Source organism: Aulostomus chinensis, chromosome 21 (assembly GCF_037954235.1).
Source record: "Aulostomus chinensis isolate RoL2024-O1b breed Wild chromosome 21, RoL_Achi_v1.0, whole genome shotgun sequence".
Classification (NCBI taxonomy): Eukaryota; Metazoa; Chordata; class Actinopteri; order Syngnathiformes; family Aulostomidae; genus Aulostomus; species Aulostomus chinensis.
Window position 1 is genome coordinate 7,474,448 of NC_141340.1, and position 25,882 is coordinate 7,500,329.

General features: G+C 41.3%; 1 protein-coding gene and 1 long non-coding RNA gene across 2 annotated transcripts; one reads left to right on the forward strand and one right to left on the reverse strand.

Moving 5' to 3' along the window:
* Window positions 1-25,651, reverse strand: ube3c (ubiquitin protein ligase E3C). The gene is made up of 24 exons (XM_086191630.1): window positions 25,512-25,651; window positions 24,827-24,937; window positions 24,616-24,669; window positions 24,299-24,373; window positions 22,818-22,964; window positions 22,605-22,720; window positions 22,341-22,498; window positions 21,298-21,451; window positions 20,332-20,552; window positions 19,969-20,120; window positions 19,459-19,646; window positions 16,005-16,091; window positions 15,708-15,865; window positions 15,175-15,401; window positions 13,222-13,326; window positions 12,903-12,990; window positions 11,790-11,887; window positions 10,707-10,839; window positions 9,187-9,434; window positions 6,372-6,584; window positions 4,041-4,229; window positions 3,897-3,963; window positions 2,603-2,733; window positions 1-940 (listed from the first exon to the last, which is right to left on the reverse strand). The coding sequence occupies exons 2-24, from the start codon at window positions 24,890-24,892 to the stop codon at window positions 770-772; spliced, it is 3,246 nt and encodes a 1,081-aa protein (XP_086047756.1). The 5' UTR covers window positions 24,893-24,937; window positions 25,512-25,651; the 3' UTR covers window positions 1-769.
* On the forward strand, window positions 7,893-9,451 carry LOC147241523 (uncharacterized). The gene is made up of 3 exons (XR_015110937.1): window positions 7,893-8,019; window positions 8,424-8,636; window positions 9,179-9,451. It is a non-coding gene; the product is annotated as an uncharacterized LOC147241523 (long non-coding RNA).
* Window positions 25,652-25,882: the final 231 nt, after the last annotated feature.

Below are 25,882 nucleotides of genomic sequence, written 5' to 3' on the forward strand. Positions count from 1 at the left end.
AAACTGCAAAAAGAAAAGTGGGTTTATTCATTTCCATACACACTTTTTTTTTCTACCCTGTTGGTACACTGAGCCTCTTTGATGTTGATGCTCTCCGAGAGCAAACGTCTGGCTGTTGTTCGCCACTCATCACACGAAGGAAAGAAAAACAAACCTGTACAAATACAGAATAAATGAATAATACAAGAGTAGTTTAAACATATACATATTCACAAATCATAATACTTTCACCTCTAGCTCATTAAGAAAATCCTGACATACGCATACATCGGTATGGAACAGTATTACCAATGATAATTATCTTTTGAGAAATCACAAAAACGGAGCTGTGATGACCTCTAAAATACAAGACGACTGCACTAAACTCCGATCCACCACAAGGTGGCTTTAGAGTCTTGAAGTTGTCCCTCTGTCTGTGTATTGCCTTTTTATGATGCCACTATATCTTTGGTGGAAAAGAAATTCTATAAGTTTACACAACAGCAATTGCATTTTGTTTCAGCAGACATTTCCTGCCAGATTGATCGTTCTGAAGTGTGTCTGACAGGTGATTAAAACTACTTAAAAGCAAAGACTTCTTTTTTTTATTTATTTTTTTTAAAAAGGCTTCCTACAGCCCCTCTCTTCAGTCTGAGGGTCCCCTCACATTTGGCGCACGCACACATGCACACAGTAAATCAGGCATGTCAGTGCATCACTTCCTCTGTCACAAGTCTTCCTCCCAAGCCGTCAACTGTAGCGTCAATTCCCCAGGGAAAAAGAAACCTCCTCAGCTCAGCTCAAAGCCCGCTGAGGACTCTATGGCGTACAGGAGCTTGTTCCTCATGAGGTGCTGGTCACAGAACTCCGGCAGCTTCAGGAGGTTCATGCAGGTGCTGGCGGTGGGAAGTCGCTCCAGGTCGGAGCCGCCGTTGTGGATGCAGAAGGCCGGGTAGAGCTCCTGTGTGAGATGACAAACTACATTAAAAATTGAAGAGAGGAATTTTCCTCTGTGTTTAAATATAGATGGAAAAAGTCACAGCAGTGATGATCAAAAACAATAAATGTCACATTCCACTAGAGGATAAATGTTAAAAGAGAGACATTAAGCGTTAAGCTAATATAGTGGAAGTATAAATTTAGGTAATCAGTTTAGTGGACAGTTTGACCTGTGGAGGAATGGTCATTTCATGTTGTCTATCTGGCTCTTTTTTTTTTTCTTTTTTTTTTTTTGAGGCCACCTCATCTGGCAACTGTGACATTGACCATTTCCATCACGGGCCAAGCCGCAGACTAAGCGCCTCCACACTGCTATTTTAAGTTAGCCTATACGCTTCAGCGCCCATATCAGCTCGATTAAATGGTTCTTCTGGGCCTTCGCCGTAATGACCACATTTTTCTGACAATTACCGTATTAAACTATCGTTGCTTATTGAGAAAGTGTCATTACCGCCGCTATCATTTTAGAAAAAAAAGGAGTTTCCATCATCTTTTTTAAATGGCTTCCACTGACAGTGCTATTTCTCCTCTAATGAATCCTGGGCTGTTTCACGACAGCTAATTAAGGCCACGCTGGCTAAAGCCAAGGGCCAGGTCAGGGGCCGTCCCCCCCCCCCCTCTACGAATACCTATCCAGCCCAGAGAGGAGATGAGGAGGGAGGAAGGAGGAAGGAGGCACACCAGCACAAAGTCAAACTGACTACAGGAAAAGGAGACAGATTTTAAGGGATTCATTCCGCCGCAGAATTGCAAGCAGGTTCTAGTTCCATGAAGTAAGAAAGATAAAAACTATGAAATGGCAGTGAGCAACACTTTTCCACCTAAAGTGTCACACAAATAAAGTCAGAGAGAAAGCGACTAAGAACACTAATGATTCAGCACGACCCAAACAATATTTTTTATGGAAGTGTTCTCATTTAGTGGGAAATGATGATGTTCTGCGATGTCACACTGAGGTCACAAGTTCAACCTGAGTTCTGAATGGCAATATCTGTCCAGCCGAGGCCCTTTGACGGACCATGCACATGCATACGCACTCTCTCTCTCTCACACACAGCCTTGTACTTATATCTTTGTGAGGACTTTCAATGACGTAATACATTCCCTAGCCCCTCACCCTAAACCTGACCATCTCAACTGACAGCCTGACCCCAACCTTGACCCTAAACCTAACCAGAACCTGATTCTAACCTCCACCCTAAAACCAAGTGTTGACCTTCAAACGGCCCTTTGAAGATGTGCGGACCGGCTAAAATGTCCTCACTTTCCAAAAATGTCCTCACTCTGTTGGTTAAATACGTGTTCTAATTCTCAATATGTAGCAAGTACAAGAACACACACACGCCACACACACACATTTAACATAGCAAGGTCGTGAGCTAAAGAAACAACTGTGGATATGGAGATAAGACATTGCAGCTCCAGGCCGGTCTTATCGACGAGTTAATTTGACAATGATCATTTTGAGAGCCGTTATCAGTTGAGAGGTGTTTTCATTACAAACCCATTAAGAGAACACTCCCTTCTAACTGAGGATTCCACTGTGTCTGAAAAGACTTTGTGTGTCTGAGTGTGTGTGTGCGTGTGTGTGTGTGTGTGTTTGTGTGAGGAATAAAAGCTCTACCTTGAAGCCTAGAAGAGGAGGTCTAGAGCAGCTGGTGACGAACTTCAGCAGTTTGCGCTTTTCCTCGTCTGTGAAGCCTTCGACCACTTCCCAGAAGATCTGGATGACAGGGTGGGTGGCTGAGTAGCCGCCTAGAGGAGATGGAGATGATAGAGTGTAGGTTAAAGGTTCTCTATCAATGAGTTGTTAAGTCATCTCTAAGGACAATTTGATAATTGGAATCAGAAATCTTCAGAGTCTGAGATGATGGGTCCTCCAAGCTTGAAAAAGTGTGTCCTCCTGACATTAAATGTAGTTTTCTTCCTGGACGCCTGTGGAGGTTATTTTTGTAATTTCATCCCACAGACAGTCAATATTTAGGCAAGCTCCCCTTATATTGCTGTTAACATAACAACACTACATCCTAAGTTATTGATTGGTCTCAGACTCTTGGAAAACAGCAAAAACTGTAAAATTCACCAAAAATGGCCGTACATTTCGCCGTTGTGGGATCAATAAAGATCTATCTATCTATCTATCCATCCATCCATCTGTCTGTCCACCCTGCCCTCACGGCCGCAGCGCATACAGACAGGTACACACAAGCAACCGCACTTGCACTTCACTGGCACCCCCGACTCAATGGACACGATATACTGGTCGGGACTTGTCTTCGAGCCAACGATACACAGACAGCCTTTTACTGGGTCAGTCAGAGTTCACTGCTGCGAGCGCAATTTTTGAACTTTCAATTTTGTTTTTGGACCAGTTTTTTAAATTTTAAATCAGTTTATCAAACTGAAAAGAGACCTTCTGATTTTACCATCATATTAGTTTGGAATTCCTGAGATGCTTGAATCACCATAGGACGGAAATGTATTTTTCCCTCTTCTTTGTGTTTATATTTAAAAAGAAAAATGTTCCTAACCCCCTTCTGACATAATTGTTTTGGGTTCATGACAGGTGTCATGGTTTGTTTTTTTTAATTCAACTATTTATTTGAATTTCTGACAAGATGGAAGTAACATTTTATTTTAGTTTGTATTTTTGTTGTTGTTTTGAATGAAAAGGGAATTTGGCCTGACTAACCTCAATAAATGGACCATTAACTCATTGAAAAAATTCTTTGTGGCCCTTTAAAATTTGTATTTGAATATCCCTGCTCTACATGATCTCTCTTGACAATTTCTAATTTACCTCCAAACCTGAGTCTCTCCTCAAACTGGGGGCCGCCTCCAACTTTGAAAATCTCTGATTTAAATACATAAATTCTATCAAGTTGTAAATTGGCACATGAAACCATATCAGCTCTTACCTGAATAGTTCGTGAACTTTTTGAGGTCATCAAGACAGATCGGCACGTGAGCCCCTGATATCAGCACCTATTAAGGGGTAGAGAGAAACACGTTAGGATCCTGGAACGTAGTTGAAACTCACAATCTTGTCTTGCGTAGACCACCTGGATTTCCTGCTGGTCAAACATGCGCAGCCACTCCAGGTTGACCACATTGGCGATGCCCTGTCTGAAGGCCAAGCAGTGAGGCCTGATCTGCTTGTTTAGTCGATAGTCAGCCACCAGATGGATGTACGCTATCCGGTTCGCTGTTGTCACTGGGATGTCCTTTCCTCCCGGCTTCAGCTCAACCACCTGGATGGAAAGCAACAAGTTGTTTACACAGTTTTAGTTTCTTTCCATCCTAAAGGTCTTGGCTCTGTTCATACAGGACATCTTGTCAGAGTGGTTGAGCTGTTGAGCGGCCAGACTGCCTATTATGCCAGAGTCTGATTCGGCTGCCAGATGAGAAGCAACCAAAACAAAAGCTTTAATTGTGCCATGTTGATTTAATTCAATCACAGAGAGGCAATTAAAATGTTTCCAATAGCACTCTGATTAAAGGTAAGGCTCTCTGAGGCGGAGCATAGTTAAGTGCTTTTCAGTCTTTCTAAATATAGCAAGGTCCAAAGAACATCTGGTCCAATACAATTTGGCCCCAAGCGCTCTTTTCATTAGCTTTAAAGCAGTTAGCGCTTGATATAATGTGCTCATCTCTGTTCATAAAGCCGGGTCTATGATGACATCATCATTTCTACGGAAGGACAAAACACAGAATCATTGCAGTGTTCCTGAATTTGGCATTGATGACTAACTAGCCTTCAGACCTGTGCTTAAATAACTTCAGTTGCAACCACCATGTCGGAAACCAGACAATCAGCGCTGCCAATACTTCCATACCGCCGCAGTTTAAGAGAGTAAATCCCTGACTCTCCCATGTAATTGCCCAGAATTTTTAGTGTAAACACATAAAAACACTCACTAGCTCCCGTTGGTAAATAATTATATACAGTGAAAAAACTAACAACAGGGCACTGCAAATACTTTTAGGTCTAGGTGCCTATTAGCCAAGTCTTTAACAATGACATCATGTGGCTCCTTTTCTACCACTGCTATTTCACTATTAGTTACCATGTACTTGCATAATACTTTTAATATAACTTAAATTTCACTTATTTTATTAAATAGAGGTTATGTAATCAACATGGCTACAGCACAAATATGATGTGTTGAACAGAAAGTGTAAAGTTATAGTTAATTTGCAACGTTTGTCAAGATTTTGGCTATTACAAAGCAAAAATTATAAAGGGCTTCATCACCACTTAGTTTTTGGGGTTTAAAGCCAATAATAAGCAGCACAAATGTGTGTAAAACGACCCCAATTACACAACATGAATGTGGAATTTCTAGAGGGAAATAGACATCAATTGACAGACAACATCATCATCCAAAATAGTGCGATATGATGTACACAACAGCCACCAGTATGTACCTTTTCTTTTTATGCTGAAACATTTTCTCAAAAATCACCAAGACACACACATAACAGGAAGACCTGCATCTGCAAAGAACTGACATTAGTCGCATGTAGACTGTCAACAAGTACTGACACTTCACAGGGTATTTGCTCAATTACTACAGCCAAAAATGACAATAGCATTGACTCAGCGCCTCTCTGACGTAGTCTATCAGGAACAGATTGATAAGCTGAACAAAAGTATTCCATGCAGAGCTGGTGAATTCAATTGTATTACAATGTTGCTCATATTTTTCCCGTGCTTTAAAAGTCGTGTCCTGCATGTGGCCTCGCTGACAGCTAATCATTTCCTGCTTTTTCTCCTCCCCTACTGTGAATTCTGATTATGTGCTAATGTAAGAGAATTACTGTCGTTATCTTGCTTGCTTTGGCTATCTCATGAGGGCAAATGCAGGGCAGGCTGCTCCCGTGTGTGTGCCTAATCTTTCGCAAATTGTTTTCCCTATCGTGTTTGCGATGCCTTATTTGTGACCAGGAGGGCTACATTGTAACTCAACCATCTCAGGTGTTGTTTGAGAAGAGCTAATAAGACGTGTTAAGGCCCTGAGTAAACAGGGGCTCCAGGGAGAGTGCAGGTCTGGGGCTCCGGGTGAACCAGAGTGCTGCTGGTGGCTCGTCTCCGCAGCCATGAGCTTCAGAGGGGACGTGCCTAAGAGCAGCTAGCTGCTTCTGTCAGGCGTGCTGGGAGATTATTTCTAGAGGAAAGGCAGGTGGAATGGTCAACAGAGTCGCTGTGTTCTCTGCACTGCAGCACAGCTTAAAGCGACAGCAGCGACGTGCTTTATCTCTCGCAGGGCTCAAAAGTAGCACATCAAGAGGAAAATGAATTATTAACGCAACAAAGAGGAGCCAACAGGAGGAAGGAAAGACGGCTGACTGAGAGGTAGCAATAGAAATGGACATGGAACGTGAATTATCACCTGAGCTTCACCCAGATCGTTGTTGACCACGGTGAAGTTGAGGCCCAGCTCCTCCACATCGCCCTCGTAGCTCTTGAGGAAGAGAAGGTTGCGGTACATCTCCGGATCCAAGGAGGCAAGGTGGTGGATGTCTACATCAGCACTTGTCCCAAGAAGTTTAGACAGGAAAAAACTGGCAAAGGGCAACTCCACCAGCATGTTCTCATACAGTGCCTAGAGGGGAAACACAGATGTTACCCTCAGAACATTCATCAATCCGTCTAAATAAGGAAAGGCGCTGAGCATTAAAGGCCAGGGTTGTTTATTGCCTAGGTGTCACTGAATAAAACATGATGATTAGATAAACGGTAAAACCAAATGGACAGGCAAGTGGATCAAGTAGCAAGGATAATATCACTAAGTACATATTCAAACACAATATATCAAATTTGCACGGCCATTCTAATATCAAAGAATCAAGTGATAAGATAGTAAATCTTGTCACATCAGAGCAAAACACCATCTATCTAAAACACACACGCTTCTGTTTCTCCCACCTCAAACTTTATAAATGCCAATTCTCACCTTGACCTCAAACGCCATTAAGAACCAGCGGCGGGCATGTGACTCATAAAACCCTAAGCTAATGTACTGGAATAGTCCGAAAAGGAGCCCGTTGGAGGCATTAAAATATGCAGGTCTTTATAAATGATAGCGTTAAAAACCCTGACCGCATCAGCTAAATGGATTATAAATCTAGAGGATTTCCATAATGCATGCATCTTAAACACACACGCGCGCATAAATCACAGCTATTTTCTAAACACAGGTTAATTGCACAACTTCAAACATTGTCTATTTTTTATGCAAAATAATCCACTTAGTATTTCTCTGGTGGCCGGTGCTCATTTCAGACCATATGCACCGCGCGGCCCCTTGAAACCTATCAATAACACTTGTGCCGGGAAGAGGCAGCAATAAGTATATGGAAAAAACCTGTAGCCTTATTTTTTCAATGCCACTTACTTTATTTATGAGTGTTTATTGCCAGAAATTGTGCCAAAATGACTTGGGATGGATATAATTAATTATTATGGCCCAGGCCTTTTAATATAAGTGAGTGCAGTGGCAACGCAATTAAAGAAGATCGCAGCACCATCAGGTGGAATAAATGCCAACAACATTGCAGGTGCATTCTGTTAGCTGCCAAATAAATTCCTTAATTTACAACATTAGGAATCAATAAAATTATAATGCCTTTAAAACGCATCACCATCTATCAAGGGTGCCAACCTCACACACCTCGAAGGGGAAGTAACAGTCGCTGGGAATCAATGAGGAGAGAACGTGCAGAAGTCTGGTGAGCAAGGAGGGCAGGAGCTAACTTAACTCTGAGTGAGGAACTGAGGCACAGTGGGAGACGGCACATTAGAACCTCTTCTAGGTCATACGACATAACGAGAGGCTGTTTTGACCAAACCATCTCAGCAAACACTCACATCAAGATTAAATTAACGTTTTAATCATTAGCGTCGCGGGATAAAACCACTGTGGCAAAGTAACCTGTTTTCATGTTTCCCCCCTTAAATCTTCCTGCCTGTCAGCTGGGTGGACAAGTGAGGAAGAAGGATGATGACCGGCCTCTATTCTGATGTTCAATCCCATTTCAGTGAGTACCCTAGACAAGCCACTCCTGCCTGTAATACATCACCTCCACAACAATGGCACGCCTTGGACATTAATTAACAATATTAATCTCCTGTGTCCTTTGAGCCGCAATGTGCACTGTGCACACTGCGTCGGCGGTGATGCAATCCCAATCTCTATAAACGCTTGCCTTTTATCCAGGCAATAACTGCACTAAACAAATATCAATACGCCTCTCAAATGGCCACTCAAACGTCCATTTTTATGGAGAAAGAGGAACTTAAGGAAGGGTTAATTGAAAGTCAAATTCAAATTAATTTCTCCCTTCCTAATTGCCAGAACCATTAGCTATGGAGAGCACAATATCGGAAGAGTGGGAGAGCGGAGCTTGTAGCTGCTGATTGATCATTTCTCACTTGAATACAGAGAGGAGGAAGAGGAGGGGGAGGAGGAGTTACGATGCTCCGATAAGTGGATCAGACCATCTATGGGCGAGCGAGAAAGAAGAGACCTGGATGTTCCTGACTGTAAAACAGATCAAAATGCTATTACCACATGCTTTGAACGCTTATTTATGTCCTGTCTGCGTGGGCTCGCTGATTTAGGGCCGACCAAATGCAATCACTACACAAACAAGAGGTAGGAATCATCGGCTAATGGAAGGCCTAATTGAGAAGCGACCGCTTGTCATGAGGTAATTCATCTCTGCTGGAGATGATAGCCCCCCCCCATGGTGAAGGTATCTTGATAAACAATCACTAGCACATGCATTAAGGATGATTTAGAAACATTAGGCTCTAATAAATAGTGCCATCAGAGGAAGGAGGAGACAGAAAAACAATACAGTCAAACGATTATGCACAAGGCTAATTAACCAAACCCGGGATTGCAGGAGAAGTGCCAGGTTCAAGTTCTAACTTCCCCAACCCTGAAATGTTTTTAAGAAATAAATAACAGCAATTTCTCCACACAGTGTCAGCATTTAGAAAAAAACAATTATGTACACATATAAATCAACAGCAGTCTGAACAAGGACTGTTTTTAACTGGCCTTCAAATCAATGACTTAATCTCATTATGCTCTTGATAGTCCAGATATTCTGAATCATTTGCGTTGTTTTATATGGCATGAAATTTCCTAAAGATATATATATATTTTTCCCCCCTTCAATGGTACTTCAGGGTCTCACCTTTCCAAGTATCCTGCCGAGGAAGTAGTAGTGTCTTGTGAAGGAGTCTCCCACCAGCATCTCAGCGGCAGGGCTGGGGTACAGCAGACCCTCGTTGGTTGTCTTGAAGATGCCTTGGTTGGGGTTGAAGCCTGATTTGAGGAGTTCATTGAGGAACTCACGGAAAATACCGCCTCCGTCGATGCCGGCTTCATCCAGACCGTGAGCGTTCAGCAGGTGGACTCTGATCCTTTTCTTCAGGTCCGGCTCTAACAACAGGGTACAATCTATTATTCATTGGTTGGAAATATAGTAATTGTTTTATTTTAGTTTTTAGAGAATAAGTTCTAAACGTGGGACAATAATAACGCACATGTAGTAAAATCAAAACACATGATACAACTTCTTGATCATTAGTAAGATTTTTGTCATTTAAATGTGATGTTCAACATAATGTTTTTGTCAAAATCAAATTAAAAATGTATCCTGTCCTAATTATTAGAAACTGGTTCAATATTATCCTGTTTTCAATCAGTTTTATTGATTTTTTTTAATCTTATTTTTTTGTCCTTTTTCCCACCAAGCTGTCCTGGTTGTGGCTCCGCCCCCTCTATCAGTGCGAGGGGGGGGGGGGTAACGTGTGGAGTTGCCAGTTGCTTCTTTTTGACTGACTGCAACGAGTTTCACCAGGAGGCAAGGGAGGATGAAGCTATTCCCCCCGGTCTCCTTCACTAGAACAAGCACCCCCACCGACCACAGGAGGCGCTAGTGCAGCAACCAGGATACACACCCTCAAGAAGCTTCCCATAGATACCACCAACTGTTACTGTGGAGGACACCCCTTATAAGCAATATAATAAACCGCTGCACTACCTGGGTGTCTAACCTTTCCCTTTACATACATCTTCAGTGAAACTATCAATTTCTAAGAGCCGAAACTCAACTTGGAGAGAACAAATGTGTGAACATTTTGGTTTATGGGCTGATTATTCCTGTAAATAAAGATAATTTCATCTTTAAAAAAAGTTTATAAAAAAACTAGAACTCATCTTGTTGTTTTTATAAGGGAGCACTTTGCTGGCCTGTAGAATATTCAAATCAAATTCTATAAAAGGTCATCTTTCAGAATAATTAATGTACAGTGATAAATCAAAGCAGCTATAACTTATAGACACATAAATGATATAGAGCATGTCTTCAGCCCAGGTCGCCTACTACTCTTTTTAATCAGACTGCCCCTGCTGAAGTGCCCTTTCAAATTCAAACACAAAAGAGGTGACTTAAAATAATTGATTCTGCTTTTATGTGATCCATTATAATAATCGGAACCACAATTATGCTTTACCGAAATTCAATACTCCCCACAAGGAGAGTAACCTTCATCTTTAACGTTCACCCAAACCTTGATCCTGAGATTTTATAGAGCATAACAAGAGTTTTAGGTACATTTACTATGCTTTATTTCCCCCTGCAGAACCACTCAGATACACTGTCCTGCCAACAGTCATCTTCTGTTTGAACTGCAGTGATGCACCCTGTACCGTTTTCTGGAGAGAGTTTGTCATAGGCGTCTTCGTAGATATAGTTGCGTCTGATGGTGACATTGATGCCATTGGGGAACGGCCCGTCTCCCTGCACGTCCCGTTTGTCAGCATAGATTAACCTCTGAAAGATCTTTAAACAGAGAGAAGCCCCAAGGCAGGGTCAGAGTCTCACAACACCCCCTGATGGAGAAATACCTGGAAAAATGACACCTGAAGTTCAAAAACAGTTTGGTAAAGGATTGAAAGCTGAGTCACTGTCCTTGAGCAGAATAGTATATTAATTGCGATCAAGACAAAAATAATTGTGTTGGGAAATTTCAAATATTTACAGATATAAAGCTCTGAAATTTCTATAAAGATGCATCAGAAGAACATCTTATTTTGGTCTGGGTTGCATATAAAATCCAAAGGATGTGCGTTGATGAAAAACTTAATATCACCAATTTTTCTGTAGGTTTTCTATTCAAAAGCATGACACCACTGAGCTGTGACATGTAAAATTAAAAAAAGAAAAAAGAAAAATCACCCCATACATATAGGATCATTCTTATTCAGTTAGTTATACTGACTTTCAAAAGGTATAAAAACAAAAAGGATTTTGATTGAAAAAAATGCTGAACTGTAATTGAAAGTTAACTGTAATTTCTGGAAAAATACCTCAACTCAATAAATATTGCTAGAGAAGGGAATGAGAAGTGCAAGAACAGGTGAGATTCTCAGTTTGAAATTTGTTTCCCCCTGAACACATTAGATGAACAAACGTGCACAAAATAACACTCAATGCTGATACCACAGTATGCCTGATACTGTACATCAGTGTAGCCGTAATCAACATGGTAACGTAACTGTAATCTGATGTAAATAAAAAAAGGAATTTCTTTAATTTTGGAAAAAAATGTGTTTAACTCTACTGTAACACATCTGCACTTCAAAAGCATTATGTTGATATAGTAACAGCATGCCGGTAAGAGAGTAAATAGCCTGGATAAAATAATTTTGTGGACACCCCTGCACTATTCAGTCCTGATACAGCAAACGAAAAACTCTCTTGTGGTTGTAAATGAAATGGGGGTGAGGTACCTTGACTCGCTCCTCGAAGGGAACCACAAACGGGAGCTCGGTGAGGATGGCCAGATGTCTCTCCTCTGACACAGACAGCTGTGGAGGCTCTAAACCAACTGCAAAAAAATATATACAGTAAATATTTGAATATTTCTATCAGTCACTCCTCTTTCTTTGTATGATTTCAACCTAAATACTAAGGCCTTGTGTTGTTGTAGTTGTGAATTTTGTGCCTAATTTTGAACCTTCAATAGGAGGAAAACTACCCTAACATCAGCTGTCCTTAGTGTCACACTGCTGTACTCTACTGCGCTATCATTAGCATTATCATTGCTGAGCTCGACAGTCGAGACCCATCCCTCCGTCTACAGGCCAGCCATTGAAGACGCTTCCATCATGCATCCTTTTAATTACACCCCTTTAATTAACCCATCAGTGAGCTGCCCACCCACCTGCCCAGCTTCATCCATTAAGCTGATGTTTGCTTTGTATTAAACCCAGGCTTTAGACTGTTTAGCCTACAAAAAAAATTGCCACAATAGCTAAACCGGCTCTTCACCCTCCTCACTTTGCGTCCACTGCAGCTCAATTATTCTGCTCAATTAGTCAATCTGATCTGCATTTTCCCATCAGGTTTCCATCTTTGAGGAGAAATATGGCCTCGGAGTGGTCAATACCTTGCTCATTCATCAGCTATGAGCCTGTCCATTTAAGGAAATGAGAAAAGGCTACACAAACACACAGGCCAGATGTGGCTGAGTTCATCAGGTACTTTCACACTAATTGAATTTATCCCATACAGGCTCTGAGTGACATTAGGTAGATCATACACACATTGTTATCAGCTTGTTTTCACACCATACTTTCACAGATACCTGGGACGGCTCAGCCAGTCAGATAAAGCCCTACCTACATGGCGTTATTTCCCCCTGAGGAGCAAAGTTAAAGTAGTTGATGACTTCAAGGTTCTGTTGCATTGTATTTATCTGATAATAAGAGTTGTACAAGCTCAACATGTGCATTCATATTTTGCCTCATGATTACAGTTACATTTAAGTCAAGACCTCTGACCTAACAAGAAAACAACTTTTTAAAATGATACAGGACTCCTTATGAATAAACATATGGTACCATCAAGTGTTGACTGGAGTGGTCCGATACGTCCCATCCTTCGTGTTCGCCACACATGTCTTGCAGAGGGTACGTATAACTGGGTGACCTGGAGAGAACAAGGCAGATAATGGAGAACATTATGTGCCCGTAAACTAATTTCAAGGGAAAATTAATAGTGAAAGCCATATTTCTTAATTTTCCTTCCTGGTCTTTCACCAATTTTAAAAACAGGGCAATTCAGGAACCTCTGTGAATAAAAACCTCTGCTGATTGTTCTGTTCACTGGGTCCAGTTGGTGATAAACACTAAATGACAGGCAAAAGCTAAAAGAGCTGACCTTATCCGCTCGAATGTTGACCTCCTCAGAGAGCCAGTGACCTGTCGGACAGAAGGGTCGTCTGATGTCACGAGCTTTCACCATCTTCACCAAGTTAGTGATGACCTGGGTAGTAGATCAAACACACACATCACACTGATATATTCAGTTGTGGCAATTATATTCAAACTAAATTTACACAACTGTTACAGGACATAATGTACTTTTCAGCGTAAAAACCTAATCGAGAGATATGTTGCCATTCAGCAGGATGAGCTCCAGCAATTTGAGAATTCAGACATTAGAGCCCCATTTATAGATAGTATTAAAGAAAAACGATCTATACAGCCCCTCAGTGTCCAGCTCTGTTAATTACTGATGAGGTCTGCTGACATCAGCCTCTGGACCAAGAATGCAAAAGACCAAGCAGTGCTGCACGTACCGGCTGGTGATTTCCTGGCCCGCAAAAGAATATTTCATCTTGATGTAAGGTTGTCAATTTGTAACATATATACAACCATTTTCAATGACCATTAACGCCGGCTTCACTGAACTCCAGCCAGTGTTTTTTTTTCTTTCTTTTTTTTAAACCTCTGTATTTAGCGGAATGGGTTTAAAAAAGCCACTCAGATTATGTGAAACATTTATTTTCAACAAAGATGTAATTTTATATTGACAGATTATGTCTCTGTAGTGCAGCACTTACTCTCGCATAATTTCCCCCTGGATTTAAGTAATAATCTACCTTTGAATACGTTTGAGTTTCGGCCGCTTTTAAAAGGCTCTGCTGTTGCTATGCCTGTCGCTCTGCAGCAGCTATGCCTGTAGCCCTCAGACATCCGCTGTATAACCTCATGCATGTCACCGCATGAAGATTTGTTATGTGAGCCGTTACGTCTGCCATAACAATTACAGCCAGTCCACTTCCATATAATATTCCGGCTAGAATGTCTAAATCGAAAAGTTCTTATCTACAGCACGCCATTTTCATAGAATGACCATCAATCTTAGCCGATCATTGGGAGGCAACTAGAGTCCACAATAACGGCAAGTGCAAAATGCTGTAAAAGGAGCGTGGCGATGGGTTCGGAGCCGGCATACCCCCTGACTCTGGGAATGAATAAGCATTCCTTAATTAGCCCATCGGGTTAAGTGCAAGCCTTAATGGGCCTTTCCCAAACTCCGGCGTGACATCGTTCTCCAAACATGGCCAAGAAGAAAGTTCCATTAGCAATATTAATACAAGCTTAGTTGATCATTTTCATTCAATTAACTTCTTTCAATTAAATAGATAGCTCGACAATGGAGGTGATAAAAGATGGGGAGGGGCGGCTGATGACACGAACCAAACATTAGCGTGTTAGGGGTCAGCGGCGTTAAACGGACTGTAAATCCCACTGTTCAATTTGGAAAATGCATTTTCCCTGCTCCCCACTTCTTTAATGGGTCGTTTTAGATGACAAGAGGCCTTTGAGCAGATCTTTTATGAAAAATCCTCATGCGCTTTTCAGGTATTCACCACCTTTCACAGAACACCAGTGTTCAGTCACAGGCCGACAGCAGGCACAAGGTCGCTAAATCACCTTTTCCTTGATAGCAAGTACAGAAAAGTGAGAGGTATGGAATAAAAATGATGGCGTTTTCTATCTCATTTCCTCTGGGTAAATATCCAGAAGACAACTTCCATGGCTGTGCTCCACCTCACATTCATGCTTGATTTCCACAAACAGACAAGCATTAGGCCTCTATGCTTCAATGCACAGAGCGGCTACGCAACATTAAACCTGATGCTAATGTGCCACTTATCTTGCTTTACAATTCGAGAGTCACGATAGATCCGTACCAACAATAGCGAGATATTTCAAAACATTAAATATTGAAACCTTTATCATTGCATCAGTAACAGAAATCTAACAGCCCTCGTTCACAAAATGCCAGGTTTCACAAAAAATGGACGAAAAAAAAACATCTTACCTTAAAGAGTTGTACCCAGCGTTTCTGTTCGGCCTGGATGCGCTGCTGAACTTCAGTGTTTGTCTTGACGCCCACACTGCGGAAGGCAGCCATGTACTCCTCGCGATGCTCCGCTTTGGTCTCAGGATAGGCAAGCTTGATGATTCCCAGGCACGCGTCCCTCAGACAGCGAGACAGAGTCACCAACTCTGACAGTGTGAAGGGCATCATGGAGGACTGCGTCTGACCTGATGAGAAAGGAAAACACATTCACTGTCTAAACTGATTTTTTTTTTTTATCATACAGCTGCAAGACTGCATGGCTGCTGAAAACAATGAAGAAAGATACAATATTATTTAGCAAAAAATTTCAAATTAAAGAAAGGAGAATAACAATAGCAATAACTGATGAACGTGCCCTCCCCGTAACCGCCTCAACATTCTGTGGTTAAAAGCAATGATTTTCAATTATTTTTTAATATATAGAAATCATCTTGAGACACCCTATCTGTGCCCCGTGACACCCCTCCCAAATGAAAGCATCAGTCCACTACCTTCCATCTCATGACCAAAAAACTCGCTGTCATGCACGGAGATAAGCGAGTGACTGAAGAGAGAGCTGAAGAGATAGAAGAGGGGAATGATGCGGTTGGAGTCTTCAAAGGACATGGGAGACCCTCTTGAGATCAACTGTAGCAGCGGAACCATGGAGCTGAAGGGGGGGGCAGACACACACCCAGAATGAGGCACGTACACAAGCAGACACATCATATTGGTACATAAACACCAATATCAGAATACACTCGCACACACAAGAGCTGCCGCCAATAAGCAGCATTGAATTGACTCACCCAGTAATCATTTTGGTTGTCATGGAAGTTATCAGGTGCCAGAGATGCCTCAGGAAACGTGCGTTGAAAGCTAAACTGTACAGAAGTCTGCAGACAACAAGGGACACGAGAGACACATCGAAGTTCAACATTTTTCAATGCTAAAAACACTAATAAGCGAGACAAAGTGAAGAGGAGAGCCGTTGTAATGTGATGACACAATCAGTGTGAGGAACAGTAAAATTACTTTGCGCCAATCTGTCTGCTGGGTCGACTGTTAACTCTGCCCTGTTAACCAGAGGACATAAGTAAGAGGAGGGGAGGGAAAAAAAAATGACACTGTTAACCAACATTTCCCTCATGGAATTTTCTTGGCCTTTCCTCTCCCCTTTTATACCTTGTGAGGGCCGAAAAGAGATTAAATGAGCCATTAAGCTTTATTTAGGCGAGGCACCTTCCATTAGTAAACTAGTTGCTGGCGAGGGTACCCGGCTCAGGTCATAAACAGCCCTCTGGCTTCCTGCTGGAGCCCCATTTAACTTAATGGCCAGGGGATCAAGACAATGGAGGATGAAGGAGGAGGGGAGGACCGGTCCTCGCTGTGACCTCGCAGCGCCAGCATGCTTCCACACTCACAGTGAATTACATGATAACACTGAGAAGGGCCCACATACCTCGCTTTAGTAGCAGTGCACTCATCGGGCTGTGGCACCGAGGTGTGAAGCTGCTCTTTGTTCAAGTGTGTGTGTGTGTTTGTGTATGTTCCTAAATTGCATGGCTTTTCACACAGAGGGTGAGTACAGGTGACAATAATGTGGTAAGTAAGCTACAAGGCAAAATAAAGTTCCCCTGCATATAATAGGCCCTTGTCTGAAGAGTGACAGTAGTGACACCTATAAGGATGCTTGACTTTAATAGGGCAGCAACAAGTATTCATAGCAAAAAGGAAGAAAGGGTTAAAAAGACTGCGTAGGAAAAGGAAAACTCTCAATGTCAATGTTCAAATTCCAATTCCAAAAATTCAATCTCCCCATTGAAACCCGCCCACATGGAAATGAGCTTCGGGAGCAGAGTGGCCTTCAATATGGCTTGAAAAATGGTTTGTGCCGAGCACACGCCATCTGTCAGTGGTACAAGACTCAGGAGAGAAGCGAGAAGTAGTGCTGTGGGCTCATAACAAGTGATGCGGGTGTTTGATTGAAATGGGAAACAAAGCACTAAATGCCAGCTGACATGCTGATTTACGGCCCGAGAGAACCCAAACCCCCATTTCAATCATGGAATGAACCGCTAATAAACAAAGTCAAGACATCAAAAGGGGATGCGTGTGTGTGTGTGTGTGTGTGTGTGTGTGTGTGTGTGTGTGTGTGTCCCCACGTGTGTGTGTCTAAAACAGCTTGATGAATCATGCCTGGATCATTTCATTTGCAGTGATGAAAGAATTTCTGTTCAGCAGAAAAAAACAAACAAAAACCAAAACATATCAGCGGGGCTCAGGTCACGTTTGTTACCATGAAGATACAAGTTTGTTTTGCCGACTCTTTCATCGACAGGATCAACACCATTATCGCATGAAAACACCAAAATCACAGCAACCGTTAAAAAGTAAATGAAGGTCTACTGCTCATCTGTGTGTACTCTCATCAGACCAAGCCCCGTTAGCAACCGAGTGCTACATTGGGAGAAACCATTAAAGTGAAATTACACCAAATATCCAGTGCTAACAATCAAAGTGAAATTACAATGTACCCACAACATGACACAACAAGAGGATGTATTAAAATGTATTTTGGGCAAGAATCATTCACTGCTTTTAAACTGTCCTCTAAAAAAAGAGAAAGTGCGGCTTCATGAGAGATTTAACATATTTATAAAAAAAAAAAAAAAAGTAGTGTGTGCTGGGTTGGCTGGACAACTGGCCGGCCTCTTTTTTTGCTGTAAGAGCAGTAAATCAAGGCCAGGATGCAATTTGCTCCCCTTAGCCTCTTGTAAAGCTATCCCGTCCACTCCTGCAGTGATTAATCTTTCTCAGAGAGCTAATTATTTTGTACAGATATCCAATAATGATGGAGGACGAAGGGCAGGATTTATGGTAAAAGTGGAGGAATGGAGGACGCCGTAAAAATTAAGAGGATTAGGGAGTACACGCTGGAATTCTTTTAAATTCTGTTAGAGTCAAACTGAACAATTACATGAGAGCATCACTCTGAACCAGCAAAGTTTTATCATATGGACAAATGAAAATATTTCTCCTTAGATGCAGGATTTTAAGTGACGGGAACAAAAATATCATTCATTTGGAACACATGCAGAAATCACACATCCCCCGCCGCGCAAACAAATCAACCGGCTTTTACTAATAATTAACTTGAGCAGGTTGACCGTCCGTGAAGCTCAGACAGGCTCAACCCCCGTCAGTCAATGCAGCCTTCATCCCAACACACACTCTATACACACACACACACACACCACCTCTGACATCCTGGCCCTAATGTAATCAACCTGAGAAGGGGTAATTGCCCTCATCCCGTACTGACAGTTTTCCTGACATCCCCGCTTCCTCTGCCGGTTGTAAATGCCAGTGGGTGCGGACCACTGATAACTGCCTCGCTTCTCCGTTATTTACATTAATGCTTACAGTGCGGAAACATATAAAGACACGGTTTTCCTCTCAATCATGTAGGTGTGTAAACACGCTCTTTCAATGCAAAGCTGGGCTCCACAAGAAAATTGTTATGATTTCAAATATAAAATAAAAACAGGCTTCAAATGTGTTTTCATGTTTGCAGAGGCACTTGCCTAAAAATCTAAAATGAACCTTTGCATACTGCTGATGATTAAACTGTAGTCAGATGATCAGATTAAACTATGTGGAAATCTTTACTTTTTTTCAAAGTTTAACATTCCAAATATTTCATGTGAATAAAGTCCAGATACCACAGAGGAATGATTTCAAACGCCATCATCAGATATCATCAGTATTTCTGATTCATATCAGCAACAGCACTTTCGAAAGCAACAAACGAAGAACAAAAGAAAAACAATAATGGACCAACGAACAAAATGAGCTCAGGTTCAAAGATCTTAACACGTGTTTCATTGACAATAAAACACCATTTTGGAAGGTGCTTCCATTAAATCAAGTGTCACTCTGCCACCTGGCCAAATTATCAAAGGAAGATCAATGATTAAGGATCAGACACTTTTAAAATATAATTTTAACTCACACAAATGAAAACAGCATAAACAATGTCCTTTTTCTTTTTTTAATTTATTTTAAGTGTTAGTCTTATTATCCTTTTCTTATGAGTAAAACAATGAATCGTATGACAGGAAATTTCAACCTGGGCCTTGGTCTAAAGTGATTGGCACCTTGTGAAAATAGAAGGTGGCACCCTGACTTTAATGAAGCTGGTCAAAATTCAAAGGTGTGCTGCTCTTCAGCTTTGGTGACTATTTGGGACGGTTTTCGTACCTGACTTTTGGCACCATGAGACGATGTTGTACCATGAGCGTGTGGCAGATGGACGCCATCATGGTGAAAACCTCCTCGCTGGCTGAGTCCCTCCAAACCAGGTTCAGTAGGGTGTTGGTCTGCTGTTTGGTGTCCAGTTTGTGGACACATTCTTCAGTGATCAGCTGCACTGAGATCCGACTGTCATCCTGATCGCAAACAGAAATGGCTTTAAAAGTCGGGAATAACAACACATTTACAATAACGAACTGATGAATCAATAACTGTGTGCGACACTGAAAAGAGAGAACATTTTTCAGAATCAATTTAATTGTTGGTCAATAAGTATTCCGAAACTTTTTCGGCCAATGTGACTTTCAGTTTCAGTGACTTGAGGTTTGAAAGGTCTGATGTTTGAAAACTAATATTACATCATATATGAAATCAAAAAACAATATCAGGCCACAATATGAACATCAGGTGTGTGTGTGTGTGTGTGTGTGTGTGTGTGTCCACGTAAACATATCATACCTGCATGGGTGGTGGGTGGATGCCCGTGTCGTCGTCGTCCTCTGAGTCGCTGCCCACCTCAGGCCTGCTGCAGCTCTCTGACACTGGCAGCAGTGGCAGCAGCGTCTGCAGTGCTCTAAGGTATAGCAGGAGACCCTCTTCTGATAGTGAGCCTGCTGACACACACCCATTACCATCATCATCACTTCACATGCTAGCATACCATACATCTCAATAGCTTCAAATTTAGCCATATTTCTATCTCAGGGCACTTTTCATTCAGAGCAGGTCAAACCATAATCTTTATAACACCTATTAGCAGGTACTCCAATACATACTCACAGGAAATATACCGTATCAACACTTCAGTAGTGGGCCACCCACCTAAGCAGTTCTCCCCCGCAGAGAGAACAAAGTAAAACACCCAGGGTGCCTGGCTCTGTGCTGCTGAGGAGGAGCTGACAGTGGCCTGGAGCGAGCTCAAGAAGGCCTCAAATGGGAACGACAGACGGGGGTCCGACAGCGCCGGTATGAAGAAGTGAAAGATCTGCTCGGTGAAGGGTGCAGAGATGAACTCCTCAGTAAAGGCCGCAAATACAAACTGCCTGAAACGCAACAGACAAAACAGACATTAGTCAAGTAAACGGGATAGGTTTAAATGAACAAAAATTCTTTCTTAAATGGCATATAGACTCCAGTGTGAGTTGATCACCCCTCTCTCTGCCTCCAGTATTATCTCTGCAAACAGAGCTGCTTTGTGTGCGTCACTCACTAACATCTGGTGGGTCGAGTCAGATAATTAGCTGTAAGAGTCGGTGTGTACATAAGTTTCTCTCATTCCCGCCTCGCTTTTCTTCCAAGAAGAAAAGAAGGCTTCCTGATGTTTGTTATACAGAATGTCTCAAACTGAAGGCAAATAGCCTGATATTTTGCTCCCTGGCGAGCAGGCGAGTCTGGGGCCTTTTACGGCTTGTTGTAAATTGGTCTCAGAAGCAGTTACAGCTCCAGCGCTGACTCAAAGGGACAAAAAAAAAAAAACCTGCTGTTTTTTTGTCTGATCAGTATAATGGATGATTTTAAAAGAATTAAAAGAATTTCACTGGAAACAATGACTTTTCTTTTTCCGACAGGAATGTGGGAGGCCTTCAGAATTCTAAGTGCAAAAAAAATAAATGGAGAGGAACACATTTGATGAAACTATTTGGAGATTCCATTTTTGGCCACTCCCAAAGAATAATTAACTAAAAGTCTGTAGATTCTTCGCAGACTGTAACACCAAGAACATCGATGACAGAGCCAAGCAGCAGGCTTCTGCCACTCTCTGTGTACAAGCTTGTTCTGCCGTTGTACCTTGCGCCTGTTGTGCAGGAGGAGTAGGTAAAGTGCAGAGGTTTGAGGATGTGCTCCAACAGTGTGCTTGCCAGAGGGATAGAGGGAGCGTCGCTGTACTCCAGACTGGAAGGGAGCCTGTGATTCACAAGAATATACAGCGACCTGTAGTATCCTGACCAGAAGACAAAAAAAGAAATAAGATTGAAAGAGATGCTTTTAAAATCTAGCTTTTTCTTTTTAATAAACAAAACAATTTGTATCAGTGTAACAACTTGGCAGTGCTCCTGTTTGAAACTTAAGTAATAGCACAACTTCCCCAAAAACTTTACACAGGTGCTGTTGCTGTTTTTGTTTTGATATCTTTCCATTTTTTCTGCACAATTCTCACTTTTTTTTTCCAAGTACAGGAGAAATTTTAATTTAATTCCGTTTCAAAATGCATGTTCGACATCCATTTTTTTCAACGTGAATTGTTAAAACTCACTTGTAAATACTGTACAAAGTAATTTACACTATCTTTCTTTGAATGCTCATAAATCTCATCCAAAAAAAAAAAAAGCACAGGACAAAGTTAATGCTAAACAATCACAAATATTGATTGACTATCTCGCAACTTTCTGATACTGAAAAAATGAAGCCCACTGACATCAGAAAAGTCTTGATCATCCCACACTCTCTCACGTTTGGATTTCTTGCCATTTTTGTCTGAGTGCAGTAGCTGCAAATACTGAATAGGATTCTTTGTCAAGAAACCTTTTATAAGTACTAATAATACTAAAGCATGTAGAGCTACTAATGTGTTATATGTCTAAGTCAATCTGAGTACTACAAGATACCCTTGACTTATACTCAGGTACCGTTAAAAGCAGGGACTTCTCATACACAGAAAAAAGTACTCAAACACTTCAGATTGATATTGACACATACTCAACATCTCAACACGCCCATGAGTGTCTGACACTGATGCATTAAAAGGTTCAGTAAATGCTACGATATGAAGGCTGTTTGTGATATCAACACTTGATTGATGCTGAGGTCAATAACTGCGGCTGCAAACTTACCTTTCTGTACCATATAGTGCAAAATCTGCTCGAGTAATGAAGCTACATTGTTAGCGTCTGCCAAAACAGGAAGATAGGTTTTCTCTGAGGAAAAGACTTCTAACATCCGCATGGGAACAGTCACATTTAAGCTGTCGTCCTTGCAGTTCTGCAGGAGTCTAGGAGACAGAGAGCAACACTTGTCACATTTCCTATCATCTTACCATACCCCTGCCGTAATTTCAGCTTCAAGCGTCCAGTTACTGATTTTTAAGGTGTGTGTACCTGCAGCAGAAGCCTAAGATCCTCTTGATCTGGAACATACATGTCTGCTTCTGTGAGCCAACCAACAGCTTGACAAACTGGCTGTTATGTTTCACCAGGTTCTGGCACAGCCATATCTGTGTTAACACATACAAAGAAAATGTGTTGGATAGACACTAGACTTTTAAAACTGATGGGAACTTCAAAACCATGAAAACACACATCAGTTCTCACCAATCTATGTGCATCCACACTCTGTCTGTAGAAAAATATGAGTTGTCTTGATAAGAGGCAGAGACTAGGACCTTCAAAGACATGCTGAGCGTTCCCTGCCTGTGTCTGGCTGACACACTCATCAAACCTGGCTCTCTGGATGGCGTACTGAAAGGAAAAATTCAAAAGGGAACATATCACAAATGCTTAGAGCAAGCTAACCTGTTTAAATACCACAACAAACAATACAGTTCAAAAGAATTAAGCCATATGATATAGGTATTTTGCTTTGCTAACAAACCATGAATTTATTTTTCACCAAACTATCAATTCCACAATCAAAAGGTTGTCTGTTGAAGAGTGTTTGAGTGCTGCTAGCATTTGCCAGACTCTTAGTAATAACTCTGAGGTAGTTTCTATATCTGATCAAAAACAAAAAGAGCAGACAAATGTTAGTTGTCTGAAAGTATTGGGTAATCACCAAATTTAGAAATGAGGAAAAACAAAGGCGCTGTAACATTTGGCAAAACATCAACATCAAGCAAATATTAAAGCCCTGGGCAGTAAAACCACAAAAAAAAAAAAAGAAATCGACCAAACAAGAAGTCTTCAGATGTAGACTGAAAGGTGTATCTTTAGTCTTCACCAGAAGATCTCTACTCATTCCAGTGAATGTCTGACCACTGAAGGTCAGTCAACTTAGACTTAATTTCTTAATTCCAATAGAACAATCATAGCATCAGGTCCTTTGGACTATAGGACTGCAAATCTAGCGGTCAACAAGGACACTCATCCAGTCATCAGTCACTCATCTTGTCTTCTCTGGTGCCACAATGGAGAAACAAGTTCCCTGCTTCTATCAGAACCTAATGAGTCACTGCCCTGCTTCTGGCGAAGACTACAGATACACCTTACAGTCTTCACCTGAACACCCCTACTTCTTATCGCTTCCTTTCTTCTAAAAACCAACTCAACAATTACTATTCATTCCCTTTAAAAGATCTTAACTGATGATGAATAAGGTGAACAGCTGCTTTCACTTCTGAAAAAATGTACTATTGTCAGTCATTTTTGACAAACGTTTACTTCAATAAAGTCTAGCTAAATCTGTAACAAATTCTACTACACTCGGTCAACCAAATTCTAACTCCGATGCGTGATTGCAAAACTTAGCCAGCATTCTTTCAGCCGAGCAACAGTAATCCTAAATCATTGTCCTTCTAGGCAACTCTCACCACTCAGCAGCCTTCTTGGAAATGCCTGAGGGCAGTTATTTCCAACTCACAAGAACATGCTGTCACAATGAACTATTAATATACCTTCAAAAGGTCACCGGGACTTAAAAAAAAAAAGATATAATCAGATCAAAAAGAACTTAAAGTGTGTCAAATTTGCCCCAAAATGTGTTTCAAACACTTGTTTCCACTTGGTATCTACCACATATGTTCAAGGTTTCATGATGCCACCCTCTTTTATGGCTTGTAGAGTGTTTGCAAACATACCTGTCGTTTCAAGTCTTGATACCCACGTATGTAGGACTGAATGATAACTGCATTCTTCAGTCGTTTTCTTTCATCCTAAGTGATAAAAAGACAGTTCTCAGAGTTCATGAGGTTCGTAGCAATGACAGTGAACCTTTACTATCTTTAAACTTGAGTGGTATTTCACTTTTATTGACAGTACAAAGCAGTACTGAGGAAATGTGTTATTATAGCAAAATCAATGGATACTTCAAATAAACACAGACCAATTCAAGGACAGATATACAATTACTTTTTACAAGCAGTTGGTAAACAAAACACTGAGAAGACTTTGATACCTCTCTTTTTCTCCTTTCTTCTTGAGTACGGTGCAGCAGAGAGGCTTTCTCCTCCTGAGGAGCAACATTAAAGAACACAAAAACACTATAAGTAGATAGTTGCCCTTTTTGACATGTGTGCAATTGGAATATGTATGCATGAATAGCAAACGTGGCATAACACTGGAACAACATCCTTTCAGTTTCCACTTTGCGGTCACATTGCACTTGCCTTCTTACTTGCTCCTCCAAGTGATACCTTGGGTCTTGTCTTGAAATCGCCCTCAAAGCTAAACATTTTCAGATTTTTTCCATTGACTGGTTCAGGTGTTGCCACTGATTTCTGAAAGAGAGAAAAAAAGAGCCACAAGCTCGAAAAGGATGCCTGCTAGTGCCGAAATGATACTTAAATGTATCAAACTAACGTTACTCGAATTCATTTACAAATTAACTTCAGCTACATTTATCGATTCCAAACTATTTCAGCAAGTCCATACGTTTGCTGTTGTAACTTGTGTGGCATAAAACATAAATGCAGCTGAACGTGGATACATGAGGCACAATAAGACAGGTAAACTTGAGCTAATTATCCGGTTGACAGTTTCAGTTTTGCTGCAACAATAGTTAGCTAACCGGCTAGCTAATGACTCAGCAGTTGACAGACAGTAAACGCTTCTGGTTCCGTTGTATAGGTGTAAACAACAACTAAGACCCGAGACTAAAGGCATTTATTGGTGACAGGTCGTTCCACTGATTAGCACGAATGGAAATAGCATGATTTTGTTGACGTTAGCACTGAAGCTAGCTAGCCGGGAAGCTTAGCAATCACAGAGGCTAACTTTCCGGGGGGGTTCTCCTTTGACATCTTTCGTGTTACATTTTAAAATCATTAAATCAACAACCTATGAATCGTTTACCTTTGTTTATAAATTGAGTACTTCAAACAGGATAATAGTTCTGTTTTGAGGAGGTTTAGGTTTATCCAAACGACAAGTCTTCAATTCCTCTCCCCTCTAGAAGTCAACACAACACAGGGACTAGCCAAGTTAATTGCTTCCGCTTCCTGCCAATTCAAGCAGCTGATTGGACAAGAGACACGTCAATAAAACAGCTACACACTTACTCCCCTCCCCTCTATTGCGATCACAAGGTTCTGACTCTCTCCTTCTGCGTGTCATATTCCCAATGAAACAATATAATATTATTAACTAAGACAGCACGAAGCGTTCCATTCCACTAATTGAATGGTAGAATTCTCCATGTTACATTCTAGCAAATATACTCTCAA